Below are 25,059 nucleotides of genomic sequence, written 5' to 3'. Positions count from 1 at the left end.
AGCCTTGGAAACTTCCAGTCCCTTTGAAGCCCTGGAGCGTGACTCGTCATAAGCGTCACGCAACAGTCTCTTTCCAATTACAATCCGAGCAGTGCATATTGCTATTGCTATTACTATCCATGAATATGATGGCACCTGCCCCTGGTAATGCCACTACTGCTACACCTGACGCAACCACTGTAAAGACCAAGCTATCTACAAACAATTTACAGATTGTACAATCTGTACAATCTTTATTACCATTACCTAATATGATGGCACCAACCCCTGGGGGAAGCAACTTCTGCTAACTCTAAAGGCCTCTATATTTCCAGGTTGCCAACAATAAGTACATTGTTACTAATACCTAACTGTACATCGTGGTAGTGAGAACAACTCAGTTTTTATGCTAAGGCTGCCTTAGAAACTTTAAAGCCATATCAACCCTGAAATGAACCGGAGCAATGGATTGCATGATATTTACTCTATGCTGCAACTGGCAGTATCTAATGAGAGTCACAATTGCGCTGTTGCTGGTCTGTTATGACGTGTCATGCTCAATTGCTCGCGGTGAAGTAAATTAAGTCACTTTCTGAGTATTATGGGAAGTGGTGGATCACATCTGAGGTAGATTTGTGCACCGCCAGTTCAGATTGGTTGTCGTTCACAATTCCAAGAACTTGAAGCTCATGTATAAGACGCTGGACTGCCAAACCCTCAGAACAATTCAATTGTCATAGACATTCTAAATCCCATGTTTGCAAAAAGTAATTAATTGCATTATCTTTTCACCTGGAAAATTACAAAAATGCAAGCATCATGGACAACGGAGTAAGAGGAAGGCAAATAGAGGAATGTTTTAAATAAAGTAATCAAAGAATCGGTTTGAGAAGAGAGAATGGATAGCAGTGTTTCATTTTGCAAGACGTTTGTGGAGTTTTGACAAAATGGTTAACCCTTCAGTTGAGAAATGTAGCTACAGTTTCAGGAAATGTTATTAAACGATCTGTTACAAGGTTGATTTTATGTAATATCACACTGTGTACTGCAGCTGAAGGAAGAATAATTTTACCTGGTTAAGGTTGGATTTCTTCAAATCTTTGCCATGTCTCGAGCTTATTTTGCTTCTAGTTATTTTATATGAATCCCCCTTGTGCCTATGTACAGCGTGCACACACACCCCATTCTGTCTGTTCCTATATATTTCCACATGGTACTCTCTCCTCTGGGCACCTCGTGACGATGGAGACACACACACACGCACACAAATCTACACACCACTGAAACGAAGCCACACGTGACAACAGAAACAGGCAATGGTGGTCTTTGAAAGCAAGGGCTCACGTCTGTATTTTTTCCTATTCCCTTTCTTTTGCATTTGTCGACTGGAATTATGGAACACTGAGCCAGGGATAACAACTTTTATGAAGAGGAGCAAGAAATACTAAAAAATCCATCCTTTGGTGGTCATCGCCTGTCCATCATGGGAGAATATATTGTCCTGTTATGCAACGCTGTGCTTATCTCTGTTTTGTTATTATTGAATTGAATTTTTATTTCAAGTATCTTGATAACTCTGCACTTTACACTGAAGGTAAGTCCTATCTACAGCATGCGCTAAATATAATTTGACTTTTTATTTTACCAGTATTTAGTATTTAGGATGGACCATGCTATGTATTTGTGTTCAGTATGTTTTACAGAATATGTTTTGTGACTTTTGTTCACAGAGACTAAATGAAAAGGTTTAGGAACATGGCATCTACATGGGAAATATTATGACAACGAATATGGCTATTTATGTTATTGTTTGTATGATCACAGGACACAAAGATATTTTTTTTTTTATCAAGATTGACACAGCAAGCATTCAAGCTGTTGATTCCAGTCAGTAATCTGTGTCCCATTTTTGAATATCTTCAGTCCATCTGTGGCTATATTCCCAGCCAGGGCACCTAATCCCTCCCCCAACTCTGACTTTTGCTCCACCCTCTCCATACAGTTTGTCTTTATGGGGGATTATGATGTGGACATGGATGAGGAAGAGGAGGGACAGGTGTTCATTAGAAAGGCTACAACAGGCCACTGGTGGGAGGACTGTGGAGACGCTGGCAACACACAACACCAGAGAGGAGGAAGAGGCTGCATGGTAAACAGCCGCAGTTGGGCCGAGGAACTCCAGTATATCTTTGCACCACAGGCAGAAGACTGTTACAGTGGAGGGAGAACCAGACTGTCCAGCATCTCTGTGAGTGACTTTCTTTCTGTCTGAGCCACACAAGCACTGAATTATTCCCTCAGAGACCATTTGATCTGATAAATTCCACTGTATCTTTCAGAGATTTGGCAAAAGTCCAGGTTTCTATACAAATTACAGTTCTCAGACAAATGATAAAAACTCAAACATTCTCCAGTAGCAAGAAGCAAAGTTGATTACATAAAAGAAAATGTACATGACAGCATTTGCAATATGAGGTTATACACATCTGGTTACTATACTGTCCATGATTATCCTAATGGTGTATACTGAGGATAGTCTGCCTCTGATCCTGATGAAAATTGACTAAAAATGTTACGCTTTGTGATCAGCCTGCTGCTACATTGTGACACAGCACTGTGGGAACTGTGTGGTCTACATGCTTTTTGTGTGTGTGTATTTGTGTTTCTCTTTCGCACGTGTGGGCACAAACACCCTTCCTGGTTTCTCTCACGGCTCATCACGTTTGAATCTGGGATGTGGGATGGGGCTGGATGAGACTCCTTTGGGAGACAAAACAAAATGTCAGTGCTGCTAAAAAGTGCTCACGTTCATTAGAGGAGCTATTATTGATCAGCCTTTTTAATGGTTTTTTTACAGTGTTGCAGTCTCATTCATCAGGCTATGTGGCTTTTAACCCACCACACCATCAATCATGTGCCCCTGTATCTGTAAATCTATCTAAGGTCCATCTGCTATTGTCAGGACACAGCTTTCTAGCAGCTGCCATTTGTTCCTTTCTTTTGATTAAAAGAAAGATGAAGAGGTGAGGAGAAAGAAAGAAGGCAAGTGAGGATGAGGGAGGCGCTGATAACGGATCAGGAGAGCACTGGCAGCACTGAGCAGGTCTGTCTCTCCCCTCCCTCTTCCATCTCCCTCTCCTCCTGCGCTTCCGTCTCTTCCCACTCTTTCCTCTCCTGCTCCCACATCCCCCCCCCCTCCTCTTTCTGCTGCCTCCCCTCCTTCCCCTAACAGCTCTCTTCTCCCTCCCTCGCTCTCCTACACGGAGCTGCAATATACGAAAGGGTCTCCTGGGTCTAGCTTCACTGCAGTGTAGAGAAGGGCAGGGCGGCTGTTTCAGTACGATGCGCTGAAGGATGGTGCATCAGGAGAAACGCGTTTACCAGGTGTGTGGAGTTGTGTTTGTATGAATTAGTGATTCTAAAGGTGTAGAATATGTAACATGATATCTACAGGGAAGTAGTCGTCATGGGTTATCTGCTGTAGATGAGTCGGCCATAATGGACGAGCGGCTGTGTATATGTGAGGTGGCATAGGGATGTTAATATGTGGTCGTTACCTGTTAATCTCTGTTTTTTGCATCTCCTCAGTGAAGTCATGTCATCTCTCATATAACGGATATGTGTGTAATCTCATAACATGCTTTGTTCCATGAATGAAGATGATTTGACATCATTTACAGTTTTGCTTTACTACATACTTTCTTCTAGGAGGGTAAAATAGGTTGTTGGTGTGACGTAGACTGTCTGCTATTAAGGAGGACATCTGAAATGGATGAGATGGAGGCAGAGCGTTGGTTGCAAGAGTGAAGGCGATCGACTGGGATTTATGTTCTTACATCCCAGCCTTATCTAATTATGGTTGACAAAAAAAAAAGGTTTTGAGTTTTTTGAGAGAGAGAGAGAACATGTTGACTGATAACAGAAACACCTCTAATTTTAGAGGTGTTTTTCAATGGCGGTGTGTCACAGGCAAAAAGACATGGAGTAGTAGGCAGCCTTGGGAGATGTGGGCACTTGGAACAATCCAAGAATATAAAAATACTTATGGAGCCAGAATTGGAAATCATGTCATGGTGAAACTTTTCGTTGTATATTTCAAGAAAAAAAAGATAGATTTGTGTACAGAAACTCATATAGCTCAAATTACTACATTTAAAAAAAAGATATTGTATTACATAGAAAAATATAAATATACATAGGCCTAGTTGGAGAGATCAAGAGATCTAATGGCAGCTACTGATAATGATAAATGATCCAGGGAAGGACATAAAAGGAAATCAAACAAAAAGAAGAGAGGAACGATGACAACATTAATTCAGGACAGTGAAACTAGAAGATGAGAAACTAAGTAAATCTTCATTTCTGGTCCAGAAGAAAAAATAAGAGTGGAGAGAAAATGCCTTGATTGCTGTTATTGGTTAGAATTATGTTCATGGCATTTACAAAAATTGGACAAATGCTTCAAAACAGTATAGATATTTATTTTCTTTTTTAGGTCTGGTGAAAAAAAAACTAAAGTATACTTTCTCTCCATGTTAAAACAGAATGTTGTCTGGGCACTGTTAATGAGGATAAAATCAGCGAGATTCATTCATAACTGATCATTTGTTGACAGAATAGGAAAAAAGAGGAGTGTTAACAGACATAGCTGCACCTATAATCTAATAATCTTCTTTTTTGTAGCGTAGGAGAGAACAAAGAATAACTGCGTTTTTAGCTAAGTTTTGATAGTGTGGTAAACATATTTTTACAATTATAATGACATTATGAGCCCACAGCTGGATTATCCTAATGTGTGAAAGACAGGGAATTGGATTGATTTGCCACACTCTTTTAATCCACCTTACCTGCATAATCCATATTTCCCCCCAGCTCCATAGACTTTATTTATAGCTTTAGTTTAAATTGCAAACTACACTTAATGTTTCTTCTCACAAATATAACCCACTTGGTCAATCAAGCGGAGATGGAACTAAAGCAGCAGCATCAGCACTGTCATTTTTTACATTCATGTATTTTTCTCTTGTCTCTGGCAGGCCCAGAGGAATGAAAGGGAGTGCATCAGGCAGAAACTTGCCCTTGGCAGTTTCTATGACGACGAGCCAGTCATCTATACCAGCTGCAGCAAGAATGGCCTATCCTCTCGGTGGGTTTAGATTGTGTGTGTGTGTGTGTGTGTGTGTGGTGTGTGATCAATGAAGCATTTTGAAGGCCTGCACCAATAATTTTGTGTTTTAGCTTCTGACAGCTGACACGTCAGATCTTTAGACGTTCTCCCATAATTTATTCTTTGATGGATGCCAGGGAAACAATGAGATACTCCCTAGATTTAATTAATTATTGATCCACAGAAAGCATAATCTATTTAAAACCCTGATCATAAAACTTAACTGTAGGTTCTGTAGACCTAATGTGCCGCCTGTATAAGGAACCTCCTCATATAGACCACATGACTCACCTATACAAGGCATTCATTATTACAAAGCCCACCTATTGGCAAACCAATACCAGTCTAACCCTCTTGTGTATATTCATGCATATAAATCACTCACTCACTCACTCACTGTTCTTAGCATCTGCAACAGCTTGAGCTATCCACATGGCAAACATAAGCAGCTATTCAACAGCCAGGAGATGGAGCTGTTCAGCAGCTCACTTTATTCATTAACTAACAACTAAAAGCCCAAAACACATAAATCTAAAAGATAAAGCTGATTAGATTGGCTTATAGGTGCAAAACAGTAAATGACAGCGGGTCCTTTGTGGGAATCCATTTAGAAACAGTGAGTCAGGTAGTAGACAGTGCAGTAGGTTGTGCAATAACAGTAGGTTTAGAAAATAAGTGGATGTATCCTCTCTGTGTTTAAAGACTTAGCAACACACAGAGGAAGAAAACAAGTGATTAACACATCGGACAGACCGTCAAAAGGAGATGAAAGGTTTCCCAGAAAGTCACAAGGCTGTTTAGTCAGTCTGAAGGGAATTGACATTGGACAACAACATTTACAGCAACAGAACAAAGAAACTCAAGTATGGAAAGAGTAGGCGCAGAGGAGGTGGCACAGTGGTTAACCTCTGGTGTGTGATCACAGCTGAGACAGAAAGTTAGGGATGCCCTAGTTTCACACAGATTTGGAGAAATTCTCACGATGGGACATAAATGCTTTCCCTTTAAAAATTGTATACATCATTTTTTTCTTCTTGTGTTTCACACAATACTACTGCACACGTGTGTGCATTGGTCTTCCATTGTCTTACTGTTTTTATTGTACTGCCCAACAAATAGATTTTTTAGGAATATTGTGTATCCTAAATTTCACTGCAGAAGTGATGACAATATAGATTGAATTAGACGCACATTAAAAATAACAACAACAACAATAAAATAATAATAATAATAATAATAATAATAATAATAATAATAATAATAATAATAATCATTTCTATTTGAAAAAAGCGACATGTACAGTACATGTGAGTGTAAATGTACCAGAGTTAGCTGAAAGTGGGCTGGTTTTCATCGGCAGTCCCTTTGCCTGATGTTATATGACAAGTGAAATTACTAAGTAAATGACATATTTAATGAAACTAAAGGAAACCATTGTCCAACGTAATTTGATATTTCACATTTGTATATTGAGGTTTTAGACGCACACACATTTGCGCGCACACACTACACCACACACACACACACACACACACACAACCACACACCACACACACACACACACCACACACACACACACACCACACCACACACACAGTGGAAAGAGTTGCATTACATCAGACACAAGTTGGTTAACCAAAGCCACTGCACCTTCAAAGCTCTCTGCTTTCTTTTCACGACAGGTCTGACCTGCAGTAACTCTCTGGCACTTGTTCTTTAGAGGAGGCGTTTACATTGACATCGGGGCCGCCCCTAATGCTGGCTGCTGTTTGAGGAAGTGCTGTTGTGTCTGTGGCCCAAATTCACTGAAAGAAGAAGTGATGCCTAATTTAAGACCTTGTCTGTGATTGGTGGAATTGGAGTCATGTGACCTCCATTGGAGGTGAAGTTGCACCCTCTGGACTTTAGTTTGGGGTGGAAATTCCAACACCTCCCTGTCCAGTTTGTGATGTTGTATACGTTATTGTTCTTATCCCAGTGTAGGTCGGGAGGTCTCTTTGGGTTGTTAGGTTCTTTCAGTCAGAGTCAGTCATAATCTGGAATTGAATGAATGGTGTTTTGAGCTCCTGGAAAGGCTGAGGTTGAGGTGCAACTGCTTTGAAGAGCCAGGTGTTATTTTATTTTTTTCAGTCAATTGTAAGCTCTCAATTCCTTTTGTTTTTACTATTTGAGGTCACAGACTGTGACATTACTGACATCAATGCACATCTTGGCCAAAAGTGTTTGGACACCAAAACATTGACCAAGTGTTATTGTATAACATATCCATCCAAAACCATGGGCATTGACATGCTGCTATAACAGCCTCCAGTCTTCTTCTGGGAAGGCTTCCTACAAGATGTTGGAAGCAAGCTGCAGGGATTTTCTCCTAATCAGCTACTAGAGCATTAGAGGTCAGGTATGGCACTGATGTTGGCCAGCACAGGATTGCAGTTGATTCTCCATTTCATCCCCAAGATACCTGATGAGGTTGGGGGCAAGGCTCAGTGCAGGCCAGTCAAGCTTTCCCGGAAAACCATTCTTTATAGACCTCATTTATGTTGAAAGGTGACATGATCTCACTTTAAACTGTTGCTACAAGGTTTGAAGCACACCATTGTATCCTAACATTTCATTATATGCTATAGCATTAGGATTTCTGAACCCAAATCATGAAACTCACATACCAAAAGGATGTGTTTTACTGAACAGCAATAATAGTCTTGACATTATTCCGCATCAGCTTATTAGTATTGCTGTCTTTTTATGACACTAAATTGTTTTTGCTATTGGTCACCCAGCATTATTCCCACAAGCATTTGTTGAGCATCTTTGGAAAAAAGGGGTCCTCTTTTTTAAATATGCAGTGTGTTAAAAGAGAGTGAGTGTCCCCATTTGCCATTGAGGTTAACAAAAACAAAAACACAGCAGTGACCTTCCTCCATTGTGCAGGTACAAAAATGAAATCTGGCACACAATGCACAGCGCATTATAGAGAGCTGTCAAATCTTTTGATGAAAGTTTTTTTTTTTTTGTGGAAATTACAATGATTGTCTAAGTTATGTGTTTTTGTTTTTATTAATTTTTCAAATTTTGTAAATGCTTGAAAGTCAAGTGCAAATGTTTCCTGGGCCTTTCCACTTCCCACTCCTCTCTTCATAATTGTATAAGCACAATTTTGTAAAATGTCTTAGGATCGTCTTGTTGCGGATAGCTTGTAATGGTACTTGGACCCAGCATCAGTGATGAACCTGGGGTTATGGGGTGTTTCAGGTTTTTGATCATCAGACACCCTAACTCAGAGGGAAGTGATCAGCCCGCAACTTATGTCCAAGAGGGGCCCTGCTTCAAGGATCCACCCTCTGGATCCACAGCCATCGTTATGCCTTTCCAGCAGGCTCTTCTGCACTGCAGTCCTTTTACTCCAAGGAGTTTGAGAGGTCAAAGCCTCTAAATCCAACTTTGACTGGCTCAGAGCAGGCTCTCCAGCACTCTGTAACAAGACCTTCATATTTAGCCCTTTGCACTTGTTGGTTTCTTCAATCTGGCGTTCCCTGGGGACACAAAAGTACCTGCAGGACAACTTGCTTTGTAGACTGAAGTTAACACCCTGTCTGGGTGGAGAGGAGTGGTTGCCATGTTTGGGAACTTAAGCTGCCTTCCTAGGTTTACTTGGAGCTGCCAGTCCAGTGTGGTGGCAAGAAGTGCTCCCGAGGAGCTGGGCTGGTAGCGTGCCTTTGCCCCGGCTCTGATGCAGGTGATGGGACTGTTAGGGGGTGTGCTGATTCTTATTGTTTGAAATCGCTGTGCTGATTGTGTCTGCCAAAGACCTTAAGACTTGGTCATAGCGCCAGGAGACATTTTCTCTATATCTAAAGATCAACATTTACACTCTCACATTCTCTCCCTCTTTGTGTTTTTCCTCTCAGCCTGCAGAGTGGGGTGAACCTGCAGGTGTGTTTTGTTAATGACAGCAGCAGTGACAAAGACAGCGATGCTGAGGACAGTAGGACAGAGACCAGTCTGGACACACCGCTGTCACCTGTGGTATGCACGGCTTAGACAGTCTCTGTGTTGTTGGTGTGTGTGTGTGTGTGTGTGTGTGTGTGTGTGTGTGTGTGTGTGTGTGTGTGTGTGTGTGTGTGTGTGTGTGTGTGTGTGTGTGTGTGTGTGTGTGTGTGTGTGTGTGTGTGTGTGTGTGCGTGTGTGTGTGTGTGTGTTCCATGTTTGTTTCTGTCTTGTTTCACTACTCTCGTTGCTCTTTGGAATAACCACGCGTGAGAACAATTGGTTGTTACATTATGATGTCATTTGCGCTACTTCCTCTCCAGAGCAAGCAGAGCTCATCGTTATCGGACCGGGACACGGCGGAGGAGGACTCAGACCCGTTAGATGACTGCGGCGGGTTCTGGCGGGTGCAGCGCAGGCTTCAGGAGGAGGCCAGGGTGGCACTAGCTTTGGCTCGACCCATGGCCCGCATGCAGGTGGAAGTGGAGAGGAAAATCCAGCTGCACAGACGTTCACCTGTGGCTGACTTGGTTAGTCAGTGAGAGAGAGAGAAATACAGATTGACTCTTCACTTCAATGAAACATGCTTTTTTTCAGGAGAAAATCCCAGAAGGAAAAATCCTTACTGTACGTTAAGGGGAAAAAAACTGTGATAATAGAATGATTTACTATAACTGCTGTTACCGTAAGCACAACAAAATGAAAGTGAAATAAGGGACTTGCATTGCCTGAATAGAAGGTCAGTCAGGGTTTGTAAGGATGTGTGTGTGCGACCTAAAGAAAACCCCATTTGCAGAAGACAGACACATTAATCCAGTTTACTTTGACTAATATTGAATAAAACCATTTTAGTCTTTAATCACATTATGAGCCATTTTGCACATTTTTTAACATGCAGTTTTCTGTCTGTGTGTGTTTAAATACTCAGCTTCCCCATCTGCCCCACATCAGCGAGTGCTTGATGAAGAGGAATCTGAGGCGAGGGGACATGAGGGACATGAGTCTGGGACAGCTGCAAGTCATCACAAATGACTTACACTCACAGATTCAGAGTGAGTAAATCACACACACACACGTGCGGGCACACGCACACACGCACACACACGCACACACGCACACACACGCACACACACACACACACACACACACACACACACACACACACACACACCACACACACACACGCGCGCACAAACATTACTTTCCTCTCATTTTAGTTGCATACCATTGTTGGCAGGTGAAAAAACATTTATTTTAATTAGGTCAAATTTTAAAAACTAAGGATAACAGCAATGGTTTGGAAGTGTTTGACAAACCTTTAGGATCACAGACCTTCACCATATGTAATATTAATAAAAAAAATGTAATAACCTGAAAACAAGGCATATCATTAACAATGCTGATAATGCTACTAAGGTCTGGTATGTGGCCTGGTGGGTTAGTTGTCAAAGAAGTATACCATTGAGAAATTATGTTAGTTTGAATCCAGTTATCCTCTTATATTAACGGTCTACTGATTTTAAAACAGTTTTATAGTATACAATGGAGGTCAAAATATCAAAAGACTTAACAACCAATCAACTTTAAAAAGGTATACTTAAAATGTGGGCATTTTCTAATATTTATACACAGACCCGGCTCCTAAATTCTCCTTCTCTCTTCCTAAATCTTTCTGTTGACCAAAACAGCTACACCTTCAACAATGCATTAGACTTATTTAGAGTTAATGACATGCATAATCTAACACAGGTCTAAATGAGGAGCTGGTGCAGCTGCTGTTAATGAGGGATGAGCTGCACGTGGAGCAAGACGCCATGCTGGTGGACATAGAGGACCTCACCAGGTGAAACACCCTGTTCTCACACCTCTCTCTGTCTTTGTTTTTAGCAATATCTGTCAAATTCGCCATTTCTACCCCATATGTTAAACATTTACTGTACGTCCTGGGCTGGTTCTAATGTACATCCTCTCTGTGTTGGGACAGGCATGCTCACAGCCATCAGCGACACCAAGCAGAGAAAGCCATCTCGAAATAAACACCCCGACTACACGTGTGTCCGTATGCACGTCCTCTTACTTCCCGCTCCATGGACTGTCACCAGTGTTACTAATGAAACTCCATCTGTGCTGAAAATAACCATGTAGTGTACACACACACACACACACCACATAATGTATTGCACCACAGGATGTTGTCAAAGGACAGAAGACATCTAAAAGAAGCTGAGCTGCTTTCAGTGTGGACACAGTTGAGTTTGTGCAGGTTTTTCACTTCCACTCAGCATGATTTATCATGCTATATTTTATTGAATTAAGGGAATCCTCTCATTGTAATGGCATCCCCTAACCCCGACTTACCTCTCCATGATTTTGCACGGTACACTAATGTATGTTAAGGCTGGGTGGAAGAGAAGGCCTGCACGCCTTGTTTCTCCATTATCCGAAAAAGGAGGATGACTCCCAGGGGCCCAGCCTGACTGAACTTATGTCTTTATAATAATCAAGATGAGTCAGTTCATATTTGCTCTTTTCCACTGTTTATCATCACTTTCAGTAGGAGCATCGCATTCTTTCTGTTTCACAATGGAATTCACTGTTAAAAAGATATAATAACAAATTCAATATAAAAGTCTCTGAGCTGTTGCAATAGAAAATGGTGAACACTCTGCGCTGATTTGCAGCTTAGCTTCACAGTGGTGTTAAAATGCTGCAGCAGCTTCACAGAGGTCTTGTAATTTGATAGCTGCTCCACTTTTCACCTGCTTTTAAAGATGCATTTAGAGCTTTACTGGACAACATTTTGAACTTTATTAGACAAATTTGTATTTGTCAACTATATGCTTTTATTTACTCAGTACAAAAGACAAAATGACAAGATGTAGGTTAAATAATCATCAATTAATCAAAAGGGATAGAAAAAGCTAAATTGGAGGCATGATAGCCCCAAAATAAAAATACAGTCATTTTTGGTATGCTCAATTTACTAATGCTAAAAAAAAGGGTAAACGTAAATCAAATATATGAATAAATCTCAACCTAAATAAATATCTATTTTATCTGTTCAGAGGGTTTATGGACATACTGTATGTAAATGTTAAAAGACACTTTATTAAAAGTATGAAGAACATGCCTTGTTGTCTGGCTGTGTTTTCACTCTCAGCTGTTGAAGAATGTTATTTAACACAAAATCAAACTTTCTTTTTCTAATATATGCTTCATTGATAAATGTACTATATAATGATTGTAAAAACAAAACTCCAGTAATAAATGTTTGAAGTGTGTCGGTTGGTTTTCATGAGAGTCATTTTTCATTTTATGTTCTCTCCATAGGTTTACATTATTCACTTTCAAACCAGAAATATTGTTTCATTAAGTGAGTAATGCTTGGGAAGATGCTCTTATTTCCATATTCAGCCACAGAGGGGCATTCTGGAGTTTCTCTGCTCATTCACACTTGAGTTGACACTTACTGTATGTAAGTGACTTTTTGGAGGATTACCTCAAGCAAAAAATGACTGTGGGGACAAAAATAAAACTAAGTTACACTCATTTGTTCATTCAAATGAACTTCTATTGGTCATTAACAATAATAGTAATAATAGCTCAACTTACTAAAAACTTACTAAATCAGTTTATAATTTAGTACAAGTTTTTACTTAAACACACTTGACCTACAAGAGTTAATATATTATTTCCACCTCAATGGCTGCTTGGAGTTTAATTGTTTGAAATTAATAAATTAAAAAAATGTAACACTGATGTCAAATAAACCTGTTGAAATAAAACAATAAGTACACGCAAATATATTTTTCACTCAAAGCCAAAATGTAATACATACATGGATAACATGACATGACATTCTGGTTTAAGTTATTGACTACTTAACACTATTTTAATCCTTGTGTTGTCTTCCTGTCAAAATTGAAAATCAACCCTTTTGTTGACACTTTTTTCAATGTTTGTCACTTTTTTTTACATTTTCAATGTTACTTTACACTAACTTATTACCTTTAGTTTCACAGTTATTTTTGGAATTTATGGTCAATAAACCTCATTTATAGGAAATTATACCTACAATGTTTGAGTTAGTAAAGCAGACATTAGGAATTATTTGGACTAAAATTAAAGGAATGTATGTTGATGGATAATCACAGACTGGAATATGTCAACTTTTACTCAATACTATTTCAAAACCACTTCAATTGGTTTTTTCAAATGCTATTAAATTGAATAAGGCGCCCCAAAATTAATGAAAGAGATTTGTACGTGCCAAAAAGCATTGTGTGGACTCAATCATGTCATTTTGGGTAGTTTAAAAGAACATTAATACAGGAAAATGGGTCAGTTTGACCCGAGGACAACGTGAGGGTTAAATTTGACTGTGCAGGATTTCACAAAAATATCAGATGAAATAATGCTTTAACTCTTCCCTCTGGTTAAACAATGAACAGTTGCTAGTATGTTGCATCATTACTCATCAGTGTTTGTGTTAATTCCAGTTTCACCAAAGCATTTGGCGATATTGGGGAAACACTATGAAACCTTGACTGTGCACTTTCCATTTACAGTTCGGTGTGAACACATTGCCGTACGGTAAGGGAAATCCCTGCATCAGAGGTATAAAACTCTTAAGTTCAGTCAGTTACACCAAAGATTCTGAAGTCTTATCCAAGATGCCCCTCATCAAGCTCTGTGAGTACAATGTACCCTGACTGAACAGTGTTTTCTTTTTGCAACAAAGAAGTTGAAAGCTGAAGATTTACTAGGAGATCTATATTTTTCTCTTTCTTCTCAGACATCCCTTCTGCACTGCTGCTCCTCGTGCTAACCTGTGCTCAGGTCAGCCGGTCCGTGCCAGTGATGAGTAAAGGGCAGCCGACAGACTCCTGTGTGATACACGCACAGACGCTTCTAAAGAACGTCACTCATGCACTCACACAGGTATACCCCCACGAAACTGAAGGAGGGTTGATTTACACACCGTTATATTGAATGTGTCTTTGATTTATAGTTCAAAACATTATCTTTCCATGTGCTAGAAAACCCTGTTCAGTGCAATTGACTGCCCAGAGCAGAGTGTGGAGCTACACATGGAGACTAACACCCCATTTGTGTGTGCACCAAAGGTAAATGATGAACCTTAAAAAGAGATGTTAATTGGATTTTTATGTGCTTGAAGTTTGAGACATGGCTTGAATGAAAATAAGGAGTTCTTGTTCAAAGTTAAAGTTGTTATACCTCTAATGAATAGGTACATTTAATATCAGAAAATTACTTATGACACTAAAGTACAGTAACTATCAGATGCTTTAAGACATTTTCTCAGGAGTATTGCAAATTCAAGTACTTTATAATAATGCTGACAGCTCATACAACAGCATTCTATGCCTCTGTATTAATGAAAATTGAACTGATATCCAACAGGATTCAACATGCTCAGGAATCGCCACGTCAACATTTGATCAGGTAAGTTGTACTCTGTCTTTGTGAAAAATATATAACAGTAAGAATACTTTTTTCACGCTTTTATTTTTCTACTTTTATGTATCTTTAAAGAGAAATGTATTTCAGTCAGAATCTCAAATGTACACGTTAAATATATATACATTTGACATGTCATCTACAGCGACTTTATTTTGCTGAGTTTAAATACTCAGTTCTCAGTTTATTAGGTACACCTCTATCATGTAATGCATTTAGTTTTTATATATTTGGCCTATAATGTTCAGTTTGTGTTGCCACTGTCGTAGAGGTGTGTTGATCAAAGTATATTTTAATAGTGTTGTACAGGACGGCAAGATATTATCATCTTTATCCTTTTTGTTATATTCAGAAGAGTTTATAATATTCTGTATGTAAATAACAAAAAAGTAGAAACACCTGTCAACATAATGCACACTGACATCAACTATACACATTTTATGTACATATTCCTGTTCAGTGTCAACAAAAACTGAACATGACGAGCTTTGTAAAGATTGATGTTACGTCAGGGCTGTTCTGTTGAACTGCAGTAGATTGTAGAATGAATGAGTGTATGACTATGTAAATTATTGTCTTGACGATTGTCTTTGCGGCTTTTTCCTCCAGGACGCGTGCCTGACAAACATTGGGGGGGATCTGTATCACTACTACACCTTTCTAGTTGCTCAGCCGGACCCTGACAGTTTGCTCACTCCAACTGTACTGTCGCTCAGAGAGCTCATGGAGGTAACTCATTTTACACAACACCGACAGTATTCTGCATAACTGTTAAAAAAAATTTTAAACATCCGACCACCATAGTTTTGTGGTTCGTATCCTATCATCTACCGGCTAACAAGTGCTCCATTCACTTTGATGACATGAGAGTAGATAGATAAGAAAGAGGCATCAAAGGAAGGAATGATTGATTCGTGGGAGGTTCAATCAGATACATCTCCAGGAAGAAAACAGTGTACCAATTATGACAGATAAGGATTTGTTCCGAGTTTTTTACAGTGTGAAAAGTAACAATTACCATTAACACTGACTGTTTCATTAGGGGCCGAATACTACAGACCTCGTCATCTTTTTTTAGATTTGATACGTCTGTATAATTCATGTAAAAAAAAAAATTCAGAACTGTAAAAAGGGAGGTTTCTGGTAAGAGATAATCAGCTGCCACACATGCCACAACACTACATTGATCAATTGTTTGTGTCAACAATATTAAAAATGAATCATCTGCTCCCAACAGAACTGCTTTGCATGGTCAAAGCCAACAGACTTGGAGGTAAGAGATCTCTCAATGCACGCCATAACCATGATTTAAGATAAAGTTGTGTTTTATTTCTTGTAACTGACTCAGGTGCTTCTACACACATCACTAAAAAAGTATCCCTCGCCATGTTATTTAAAATATGTATGTTTCTTCAAAGATTGTTAGAAAACTTCTTTTGGAAGAATAGTCATATTATACTTGTAATAAATCATGTCATAATTGCTCTGTGTTTCTTTAAGGCTGCTGCGGACCGTCTCAGCACCTACGATGAAAGGCTGAGGCTCTGCAAAGTGCTGAAGGGCTTCCAGCTCCGCAGCATAACAATCAACAGAGCCATAGCTTACATGGCCTCTGGTGAACACGCTAAAGAATCCACCGAGCTCTAACAGAGCAGTAGTTTAGGAACGCTACACAGAACCACTTTACATATTAATGACATAAACTACAGTAACTGTACAAGTTACATTCACATTCTCTAGAAAACACTTTAGTCTACTTTATGGCTTTTTAACAGTACATATTTATACTTTTACCTAGTCTTGTAACTTATAATGGACATCAAAATGGTGTGTTAAAGTACTTTTTTAAGAGTGTATATTTATGCTTTTATGTAGTCATGTAACATATATTTGACATCAAGATGTCAAGATTTTTATAAAGTGTATTTACAGACTATATGCTAATTTATTTATTAATGATATTTGGACTATTTATTTTCAGCTATTTATTGTTTATGTGTTTCTCACTTGGTTCCAAGAATCACCAAATAAATATTCTTCCTGCATAAATTCTGCTGCTTCATCATTCATTTGTGTTGAATTTTTCACTTTGATTCCAAAAGTATTACTTTGAGACGATGTTAGTAATGTTATCCTTGATAAAGACAAATGGACACTTCACAGTCATAGCTAGTATTTCTATCACAGTCAGTCAGTACGTGATAGTAGGCTTTCCTTCTTTCAGCTCCAGCTCCAGTTAGTTGATCCAGTGCAGCCACAAAACAACAACATATGTAATCTGCAGGAAGATTTGAATTTGCTTTATGATGGACTATGCAACCCGCCTGACTGTGTTTTCCTGGAACCACCTCAGTCCCGGCAGCTGAGCTTTGTGAGAAATAATGTGACAGAATGCAGTGTTTGCTCACATTTCATTTGGAAAGTCCAGTGTTAATAGTCAACTAACTATCAGGTGACCACAATAATATTAGACAGACATATTTTGATATTCAGAAGGATGTGAAAGTCAGTCAAAACATATCCATTGTCTGGCTAGTTTTTTTTATAATAATGAAATAATATTTGAAATGGCGTCAGAGTTAGGTCGAGATTAGATCTGGAGTCTCTACACAGCAGATAGTCAGTCTGTATCACTCTGTTGGACACACAGTATCAACAGTGGAATGTCCACATAGAGCTTTCTTAATCAGCTATAGACTCTGATCTTTTCATCATTAAACTAGGTGAACTGATTTGTGTTTACTTGTTGAGCTCAATGTTCAGTTGGCACTGTTGGGAACTTGACTATGGGATATGATGTATGGAAAAAGCAGGTAGGCACCATGCGTGTATCTGTATCTCATCAAATCCTTACTGAAAGTGAAATATAGCTTTTTGATTCCAATGCAATCCGTTCTGTGTTCGGTGGAAGTGGCACACAGGTTTGTGGCTGCCGGGGTTGAGAGAGACCTATGACGTTCTTAGCCACAGAAAACATGTGAGACAGAGACAATTTACTGAAAAGGGGATCAGAGTCAGACACCGGAGAAAGAAAGAGCAGGATATGTGAATGGGCCTAAAAGTGATGAAGGGCTAAGGATTCTCCAATTTCACAAAGCCCACCACACTTGTAGACAGATGTGTTAAAATGATCAATACTACATTCATAACAATAGAAAATATGTATAAAAATACTGAATGACCAGCAAGGAACCCATATAGGCCACTTTTCTCTGTACAGTACTCACAAGCAAAGCTGCAAGGATTAATTGATTCATTTAATGAAAAGATGAAAAAGGTCCAAATTCTCTGATTCCAGCAACTTAAACCTACGAGAGTAAACTAAATATCTTTGAGTTGTGGAAAAAACAAGAAATTTGAGGATGTCTTCTTAGGCTTTGGGAACACTGATAGACATTGTTCAACATTTTCTGACATTGTTAGATCAAACAATGAACTGATTATTGGAGAAAAAAATCAACAGATTAAATTGACTATGAAAATACTGGTTGGTTGCAGCCCTACACACAAAGGTGTAGGTTTGGTTTCAGAAGAGGGGGACTCAAAAGGGACAAAGTACGATTTCAAGGGGGATACTATTCCTTGCATTTACAAAACAATTTAAAAAACATTCAAATGTTGTGTACACTGCTGTGTTATTAATACACTAACCTCTTGAAAGCATGTTCATTGACAGAGACCTGATATCCTACTTATGTCACAGGGGTGCTCATAGGTTTATGAACCCATGCTAAAGTTGACTAAAAAGAAGAAAAATGTTCTTCCTTAAAATACAGGGGACATACAGTAAGTGTACACACCCGTATGTTAAATTCCCGTAGAGGCAAGCAGGTTTTTTTTATTTTTAAAGGCCAGTTATTTTCATCGAGCCAGGATACTATGCATCATATGAAGTTCCCTTGGCCTTTGGATGTAAAATCATCACACACCCTTCACTATACCTAGAGATTGGCATGGTTTTTGTTTCAGTTAGCCTAATAGCTTGTTTGATTTACAATGAGAGATGTATTTATGGAAAGTCTTGTGGCTTTCTGGGAAACCTTCCATCTCCTTGTATGACATGTTGATATAGAAGAATCCCTTGTTTGTTGCTAAGTCTATACACAGAGAGGATAACTCAACCCACTGCCATTGCACAACCTACTGCACTGTCTACTACGTGACTCACTGTTTCTAAATGGATTCCCACAAAGGATGCGCTGTCATTTACTGTTTTGCACCTACAAGCCAACCAGCCAATCCAATCAGCTTTATCTTTTAGATTTATGTGTTCTGGGCTTTTAGTTGTTAGTCAATGAATAAAGTGAGCTGCTGAACAGCTCCATCTCCTGGCTGTTGAATAGCTGCTTATATTTGCCATGTGGATAGCTCAAGCTGTTGCAGATGCTAAGAACAGTGAGTGAGTGAGTGAGTGAGTGAGTGAGTGAGTGATTTATATGCATCAATATACACAAGAGCGTTAGACTGGTATTGGTTTGCCAATAGGTGGGCTATGTAATAATGAATACCTTGTACGGGTGAGTCATGTGGTCTATATGAGGAGGTTCCTTATACAGGTGGCACATTAGGTCTACAAAACCTACAGTTAGTTTTGCATTCAGGGTTTAAAATAGATTAGGCTCTCTGTGGATCAATAATTAATTAAATCTAGGGAGTATCTCATTGTTTCCCTGGCATCCATCTAAGAATAAATTATGGGAGAACATAACATCTGAAGATCTATTGTGTCAGCTGTCAGAAGCTAAAACACAAAATTATTGGTGCAGGCCTTCAAAATGCTTAATTGATCACACATGCGCGCACAAACACACACACACACACACACACACACACACACACACACCACACACACACACACACACACACACACACACACACACACACACACACACACACGCCTTTAAATTAAGGCCTTACGATCAATTTCCCAAAGATGATAGTTTTATTCTTCTTTTAAATCAACTTTAGCATGGGTTAATAAACTTATGAGCACCACTGTACATTGGCATGGTTTCTACAATGATCTTTGTAATTTGATATCTTATATCTGACTGATGCTTAATTCAGCATATTTGTAAGAGAATAGTAACCAATGGTCTTTTTTCCAAAGAAACCTCTTTCTGTGTGTCTGTATTAAACTTCCAGGCTGTTAACATTACAAAATGTGTTGCTACCATTCTCCTATTTGTATTTTTTTATGTAATAGGACAAACCTCAAAGCAATTAAAGAGAAAACATTTTACACCTGAAAGATTTACTTTATTTAATTCAGTTCCATTCTAACAGTGTCGATGGAACTAATGATGGCCCAGTTGTAGTGTCTCCCAGTCAACGGATGACAAACAGACATGCGCAGTGAAACGGGATTAATCAGTCTAACCCTGCTCCAAGGTGTGTTTGGGGAGTTTAAATCACCTAAGATTGGTTACAGCTGTGGTGATATTTTTCTCAAGTCCCAGAGCACGTCCGCAGTTTCCAAAACTGTCGAAAGCCTAAAATGGACAGCAAACTACCAAGAACCAATTCTCGCTGGATTCTCGTCCTTCTCATGATTTCCACACTCCCACACTTTTTGTACAGCACACCGTCCAGCCACTTCTCCACGCGGGGCAGGACTCATGGTAACATGAAGCCTCAGCTGACCGCGGTCCAACCGGAGCCAGGCACGGGGCTCAGTTTGCGGCCCCAGTCCGTCGTGGTGAGCTGCTACCCGGGCTGGATGCAGGTTGTGGTGCAGGCTGACATGTTTGATACGGGCCTCCAGGTGGAAGGCACACACCTGCGCCTGGGCTCAGGCTCACTGAGTGAAGGAAGTGCTTGCGGAGCAGTCCCGTCAGGTGAGGCGGAGTTCACCATCCAGGCCCACCTGAGCGACTGTGGAACTAAACTCTCAGTAAGCATGTTGTTTTTGTTTTTTTTTTGAATGGGATGCAGCTCTGGGGGACCTTGTGGAAAGTCTGGGTTCAGTCAGTGACTGTGTTTAGGATTAAGTGTAGCCAATCTTGTTCTGTAGACATTCTGAAATACTACATTGTTCTTTGCAGTCGACAAGAGAGAAGATTATCTATTCTAACGTTCTGGTCTACTCACCTGAACCTTCATCTGGTGGTTTGCTTAGACTGGCTGGGGCAACTATTCCAGTTGCATGTCATTATGAAAAGTAAGTCCTGTGTATTTTGACAGTTTTTACTGTTGGGGAGCATTTTTTTTTTTTTGGAATTGTTGCATTGTGACTTCTTGGCCATGTAAACAGTGCTAATCAATCTTAATGTTCCAGGAGGAATGCTGTCAATGGCATTTCCCTGCTTCCCATCTGGGTTCCTTCTGTCTCCAGGATCTCTGCAGAGGATCACATAGACTTCAATCTGCTAATCATGACTGGTATAAAAATGATTATCACTGAAGGGGCATTTTTTTTCTTTTTTTTCTATTCTCATGCATCTTCTGAATTGTTTTACTACGTTTTCGTGATGCTTCTCTTTTAAAGATGCCTGTAATACAACCACATTATATTACTTTTTGAAGGTCCGGATTTCTTATTTGTATCTTTACAGAAGATTGGCAGTTTGAGAAGGGATCGTATTCTTACTTTCTTGGCGACCCCATTCACTTTCAAGTCTCTGCCGTCATTGGCAACCACATTCCCCTGCGAGTTTATGTTGACCACTGTGTTGCCACAGCAACTCCTGATGCAGAGACTACAAAAAGATATGACTTCATTGAAAATCACGGGTGAGCTCCACAACCTAACATTCCAAGATTTTTTTTTTTTTTTTGTACAGTTAAAATTCTGTCTACTTTTTGTGGTTTTTTTTTTGTTGAGTTGATGCAACTGCATTCCTAATATTTGTCATCTGCTGCCCTATCAGATGTCTTGCCGACACTTACCTTACAAACTCCAACTCCCGTTTCCTGCCACGAATTGAAGAGCACAAGCTTAGGTTTCAGTTGGAGGCCTTCAGGTTCTACCAGGAGAACAGCAATCAGGTTGGTCACTTTACTTTTCATTGGCATGCACTTTTTTTAATATTAACCCATTTTTAAATTAGAAAGTGCAAGACTTGCATTAGTTAGTTTATTCTGTTCAAGATACATGAGACCAGAGGAGCTTTTTTCACACTAATCTCTCTCTCTCAGGTCTACATAACCTGCTACGTTAAGGCTGTTCCAGCCGAGTTAACTGTCAGCTCTCAAAACAGGGCCTGCTCTCTGATTAACAACAGGTATTATGCTAATGATGCGTGGTCAGATCTTCCTGCAGTGAATTTTATCAGAAATTAAGGAGTGATGTGGTACCTCTTACTGTAGATGCAATTTCATCTGTAAATCATCTCCCATGTTTAAAACGTGCTATGAGCTCACTTACTTCACAGAAGTGAGTTCCCTTCATTTTTGAAAATGTCCTCCTTATCCAGATGGTGGTCAGTTGACGGGAATGACCAGGCATGTAGAAGCTGCGATGTCTCCCATCAGGTTGCTCAGCCTCTGCCCACAGCGCGCCCCAAAACTACCATCAGAACGAAAGCATGGCCCTCCAAGACTTCACAGCAGAGTTCAGTCCAGAGCAGACCTGAACAACACCCAGACAATTATTACCGCTTTCCTCCAAGTACGCACCAGAGCCAACGCAGCAAACCTCAACAATCCTCTGCCGGAGTGACAAAAAGGGGGTCGGAGTACAATGCAGGTGAGTAGCAGAACGTCATACATGTATTTAACCTTTTTTTCCATATAAGATTAAACTGCACAGTTTAGACTTCATGATTTACTGACAGATGCTCCACCTAAATTTTTTTTACTGATGAACTGAATTATTTTAGATAATGTGGTCCCATTTTAACTTTTAGTGCAGCTTAAAGAGAGTTTACTTATTTTTTCTTATTTACAGATCGCACTGTCCAGCTGGGACCCATTACTGTCCTGCCACCCCACAAAACTGACAAGACCATCAGATTCTAAAGCCTTACTTTTACCAAAGACCAGGACCACCAGCGAGGATAGCACAGTTGAAGCTGAGGATGTGAGGGGAAAAAAAAAATTGCTGCCTTGTACAGGGCAAACGTTTTTGACAAAAAAAACCATGCATGCAGTGGTTAATCTTGTAATTCAAAATACCATCTCACCTGAAATAAGGTTGCACCTGTGTGAAGGTGACTGTCAACTCTAAGTGAAAGTGCTTACACATTTCCAAGTGTTTCTCTGTAAAAACCTCTTTTTCTCTCCAATAAATAGGATAAAAGAGTTTTGCTTACTTTGTTTCCCCTGCTATACACAACACAAGCATTACAGTTGTCTCTATTTGATATATGATCTTTAAGAACCCAGCATGCTGTAGTTATTTCAATGGAACTAGATGTGCCTTCAGCAAAAAATTTAATTAGCATTGGGTTTTAAGCTCTCAAAGTCATTGGACCCGAGCAGAAGTGGATGTCAAAAAGATGCATTGTGTTTAACACAAATACGCACACAATACACCATGCTTCCTTTTGCCATCCCCTGTAAAGATTCATCTAACACAATTCCGGTTGTTTTGAACAGCAGACATGCTATTAGGGAGCACTTCCCTCCATTACAACCCGCAGCCTACTCATCACGTTGTCACTGTATTGATTAGTCATTGTCAGGGGATATGCTGCAATATAAAATGTTGTCTTAGCCCATCACATCCAGTAAATTGATGATTTTATTTTGAACACGTCTGGTCAATTAACTCTTGTAAGTTATTTTATGATAAATGCTTACTACTGGCTAGTGTGACTGCTAGCAGTAGCCAAAAATCCTTGTTGCCAGGGGCAGCATTTTTTTACTCACGCATCATATCTTCTAATCAGCTTATATGGACGTCTGCCAACCCATTGCACGCTTTTAAGGAAAGACCTGACTTGACCCCTTAATGTACACAAGTATTAATATTGCAAATGGAAATTCTTCGTCCTCTTGCCATCTAGAACATTTATATTTGGGTTAAGTTGTGTCAGCACTTCGGACAGCGCCCCTCAATGTTTCCCTTAGTGGGCGTGTTGCGCCCTGTCGCTGGTCCTGAAACCTCAACATTGGCTTCTGCAAGCCGCTTTTTAAATACCCCCTCCCCACCTTTTAGGGTCTTTTCTTGGTGCTCCCGGCACGACTGGTCGATGTCCTGGGCGCCTGTTTACCTTAACAGCCAATGAATAAGCCATTGTATGGGAGGCTGTGTTTGCGATTTGCTGGACAGCATCAATACACCCGCTAAGTGCATCACAAATCAATGGCACACTGAAGTACACTTAGGAGTTAATGTTAAGCTTATTAGCATATTCAGATGTTGCAGAGAGGCATTCAGCTGTCTGCAGCTCCAATTGTACTTTGGTGAAGACTGAGAGCTGACTGTTCAATGAGTGAACATTTCGACATTGTTTTAGATTATTCGTGTCCCTTCTTTCCTTTCAGTATTTGTGGTTAATGATGGCTCTGCGTCAGCGGTTCAGCCATAGCATTTTTCAGCGTATTGAGTGACTCGCCTGCACCCTTTTCCCCCGGCTTTACCATCGAGGCTCACTGGATCATTTCTTACTTTTGAACATCATCATGCTTTTCTACAAATGCCAAGCAACGGCGGTGTTCACAGTTTGCTTTCTTGTTCGCACAGTAGTTCATTCCATCCGAAAATGTGGACAGGACATTTGTCGGGATGACCAGGTCTGCTGCGCGCAGGGAAACAACACCACTGCCGTCACCTGTTGCAAGCAGTTCGTGGACAACACATACTACAACATCGCCATGGTCACCCGGAAACTTTCTGGGGTGCTTATTATGCTGCTTCTCTTCGCTGTGGGATACTTTGTCCAGCGAATGTTGTGTTCCAGATCCAGGCAGCTCACCCCGCCAAACAACGGACACCCAACCGTGACCACGTCACAGGACCCGCTCATGGAGAGCAGCACACCGGACCGCTTAATGCATCCCGCTCCAGCTGCTCAACTGCCCTCATATGAAGAATGCAAACGCCTGCCGACGTATGAAGAAACAGTGCGGGATGGGAGCAGAGGGCGGCCGGAGTTCAACGTGGGACAAGCTACAAGGACGTCCTTTGGATGAATTAGGGTTTTACCATATGACATTATAGTTTTGAGATTGTGTTTCATATAGCCTAATCATAATGGACATTTCAAAAACACACAAAACCAAACGGCCCAGGACGTTGTCTGCTATCTCCCAGCAGCCTCATTACTGTGCCTCTGTGCAAGAAGCGCATGACACACTATTGTATCGCTTATTGCTCCATTTGTTCTGAGGAATGAATCAGCGAGTGCTCAAGGTTAGTTATATTTTTGAATAAGGCACGCTTTATCAATATATATGGAAATATCACTAACTAATCTATAGCTATGGTGTATAAATCAGTAATAACCCTTTAATTAGAACAATTTGGGGGTTCCCATCTCGTGAAAAAAAATCCCTTTGGA

General features: G+C 40.0%; 3 protein-coding genes across 5 annotated transcripts; all 3 read left to right on the top strand.

Annotated features, from left to right (window-relative positions):
* Positions 1-1,264: 1,264 nt before the first annotated feature.
* LOC116699489 (schwannomin-interacting protein 1) lies at positions 1,265-12,414 on the top strand. Of its 2 annotated transcripts, XM_032532106.1 has the most exons (8): positions 1,265-1,573; positions 1,982-2,227; positions 5,016-5,125; positions 9,055-9,172; positions 9,457-9,663; positions 10,062-10,185; positions 10,883-10,976; positions 11,118-12,414. In XM_032532106.1, exons 2-8 carry the CDS (start codon positions 1,991-1,993, stop codon positions 11,167-11,169), a joined length of 942 nt encoding a protein of 313 aa, XP_032387997.1. In that variant the 5' UTR covers positions 1,265-1,573; positions 1,982-1,990; the 3' UTR covers positions 11,170-12,414. The 2 variants fall into 2 exon arrangements, with proteins under 2 accessions (XP_032387997.1, XP_032387998.1); XM_032532107.1 differs by lacking the exons at positions 1,265-1,573; positions 1,982-2,227 and adding an exon at positions 3,099-3,363.
* A 1,392-nt stretch (positions 12,415-13,806) lies between these two features.
* On the top strand, positions 13,807-16,425 carry LOC116699462 (interleukin-12 subunit alpha). The gene is made up of 7 exons (XM_032532055.1): positions 13,807-13,825; positions 13,929-14,074; positions 14,173-14,259; positions 14,558-14,599; positions 15,224-15,343; positions 15,852-15,887; positions 16,115-16,425. Exons 1-7 carry the CDS (start codon positions 13,807-13,809, stop codon positions 16,259-16,261), a joined length of 597 nt encoding a protein of 198 aa, XP_032387946.1. The 3' UTR covers positions 16,262-16,425.
* A 3,594-nt stretch (positions 16,426-20,019) lies between these two features.
* Positions 20,020-22,641, top strand: LOC116699112 (zona pellucida sperm-binding protein 3). Of its 2 annotated transcripts, none has more exons than XM_032531523.1 (8): positions 20,020-20,507; positions 20,659-20,774; positions 20,892-20,995; positions 21,169-21,346; positions 21,484-21,601; positions 21,752-21,837; positions 22,030-22,301; positions 22,503-22,641. In XM_032531523.1, the coding sequence occupies exons 1-8, from the start codon at positions 20,112-20,114 to the stop codon at positions 22,571-22,573; spliced, it is 1,341 nt and encodes a 446-aa protein (XP_032387414.1). In that variant the 5' UTR covers positions 20,020-20,111; the 3' UTR covers positions 22,574-22,641. The 2 variants fall into 2 exon arrangements, with proteins under 2 accessions (XP_032387414.1, XP_032387413.1); XM_032531522.1 differs by having other exon boundaries at positions 21,749-21,837.
* The last annotated feature ends 2,418 nt before the right edge of the window (positions 22,642-25,059 follow it).

This window comes from Etheostoma spectabile, chromosome 12, assembly GCF_008692095.1.
Source record: "Etheostoma spectabile isolate EspeVRDwgs_2016 chromosome 12, UIUC_Espe_1.0, whole genome shotgun sequence".
NCBI classification, from domain to species: domain Eukaryota; kingdom Metazoa; phylum Chordata; class Actinopteri; order Perciformes; family Percidae; genus Etheostoma; species Etheostoma spectabile.
This window is presented reverse-complemented; position numbering and strand designations above follow the sequence as displayed.

Coding starts and splice junctions, on each gene's coding strand:
- LOC116699489 (XM_032532106.1), top strand. CDS start 1,991: ATGGGGGATTATGATGTGGACATGGATGAGGAAGAGGAGGGACAGGTG. Junction 9,173..9,456: donor ACACACCGCTGTCACCTGTG/GTATGCACGGCT, acceptor CTTCCTCTCCAG/AGCAAGCAGAGCTCATCGTT. Junction 9,664..10,061: donor GTTCACCTGTGGCTGACTTG/GTTAGTCAGTGA, acceptor TTAAATACTCAG/CTTCCCCATCTGCCCCACAT.
- LOC116699462 (XM_032532055.1), top strand. Junction 14,600..15,223: donor CCACGTCAACATTTGATCAG/GTAAGTTGTACT, acceptor TTTTTCCTCCAG/GACGCGTGCCTGACAAACAT. Junction 15,344..15,851: donor CGCTCAGAGAGCTCATGGAG/GTAACTCATTTT, acceptor TGCTCCCAACAG/AACTGCTTTGCATGGTCAAA.
- LOC116699112 (XM_032531522.1), top strand. CDS start 20,112: ATGGACAGCAAACTACCAAGAACCAATTCTCGCTGGATTCTCGTCCTT. Junction 21,347..21,483: donor GACTTCATTGAAAATCACGG/GTGAGCTCCACA, acceptor CTGCCCTATCAG/ATGTCTTGCCGACACTTACC. Junction 22,302..22,502: donor GGGGTCGGAGTACAATGCAG/GTGAGTAGCAGA, acceptor TCTTATTTACAG/ATCGCACTGTCCAGCTGGGA.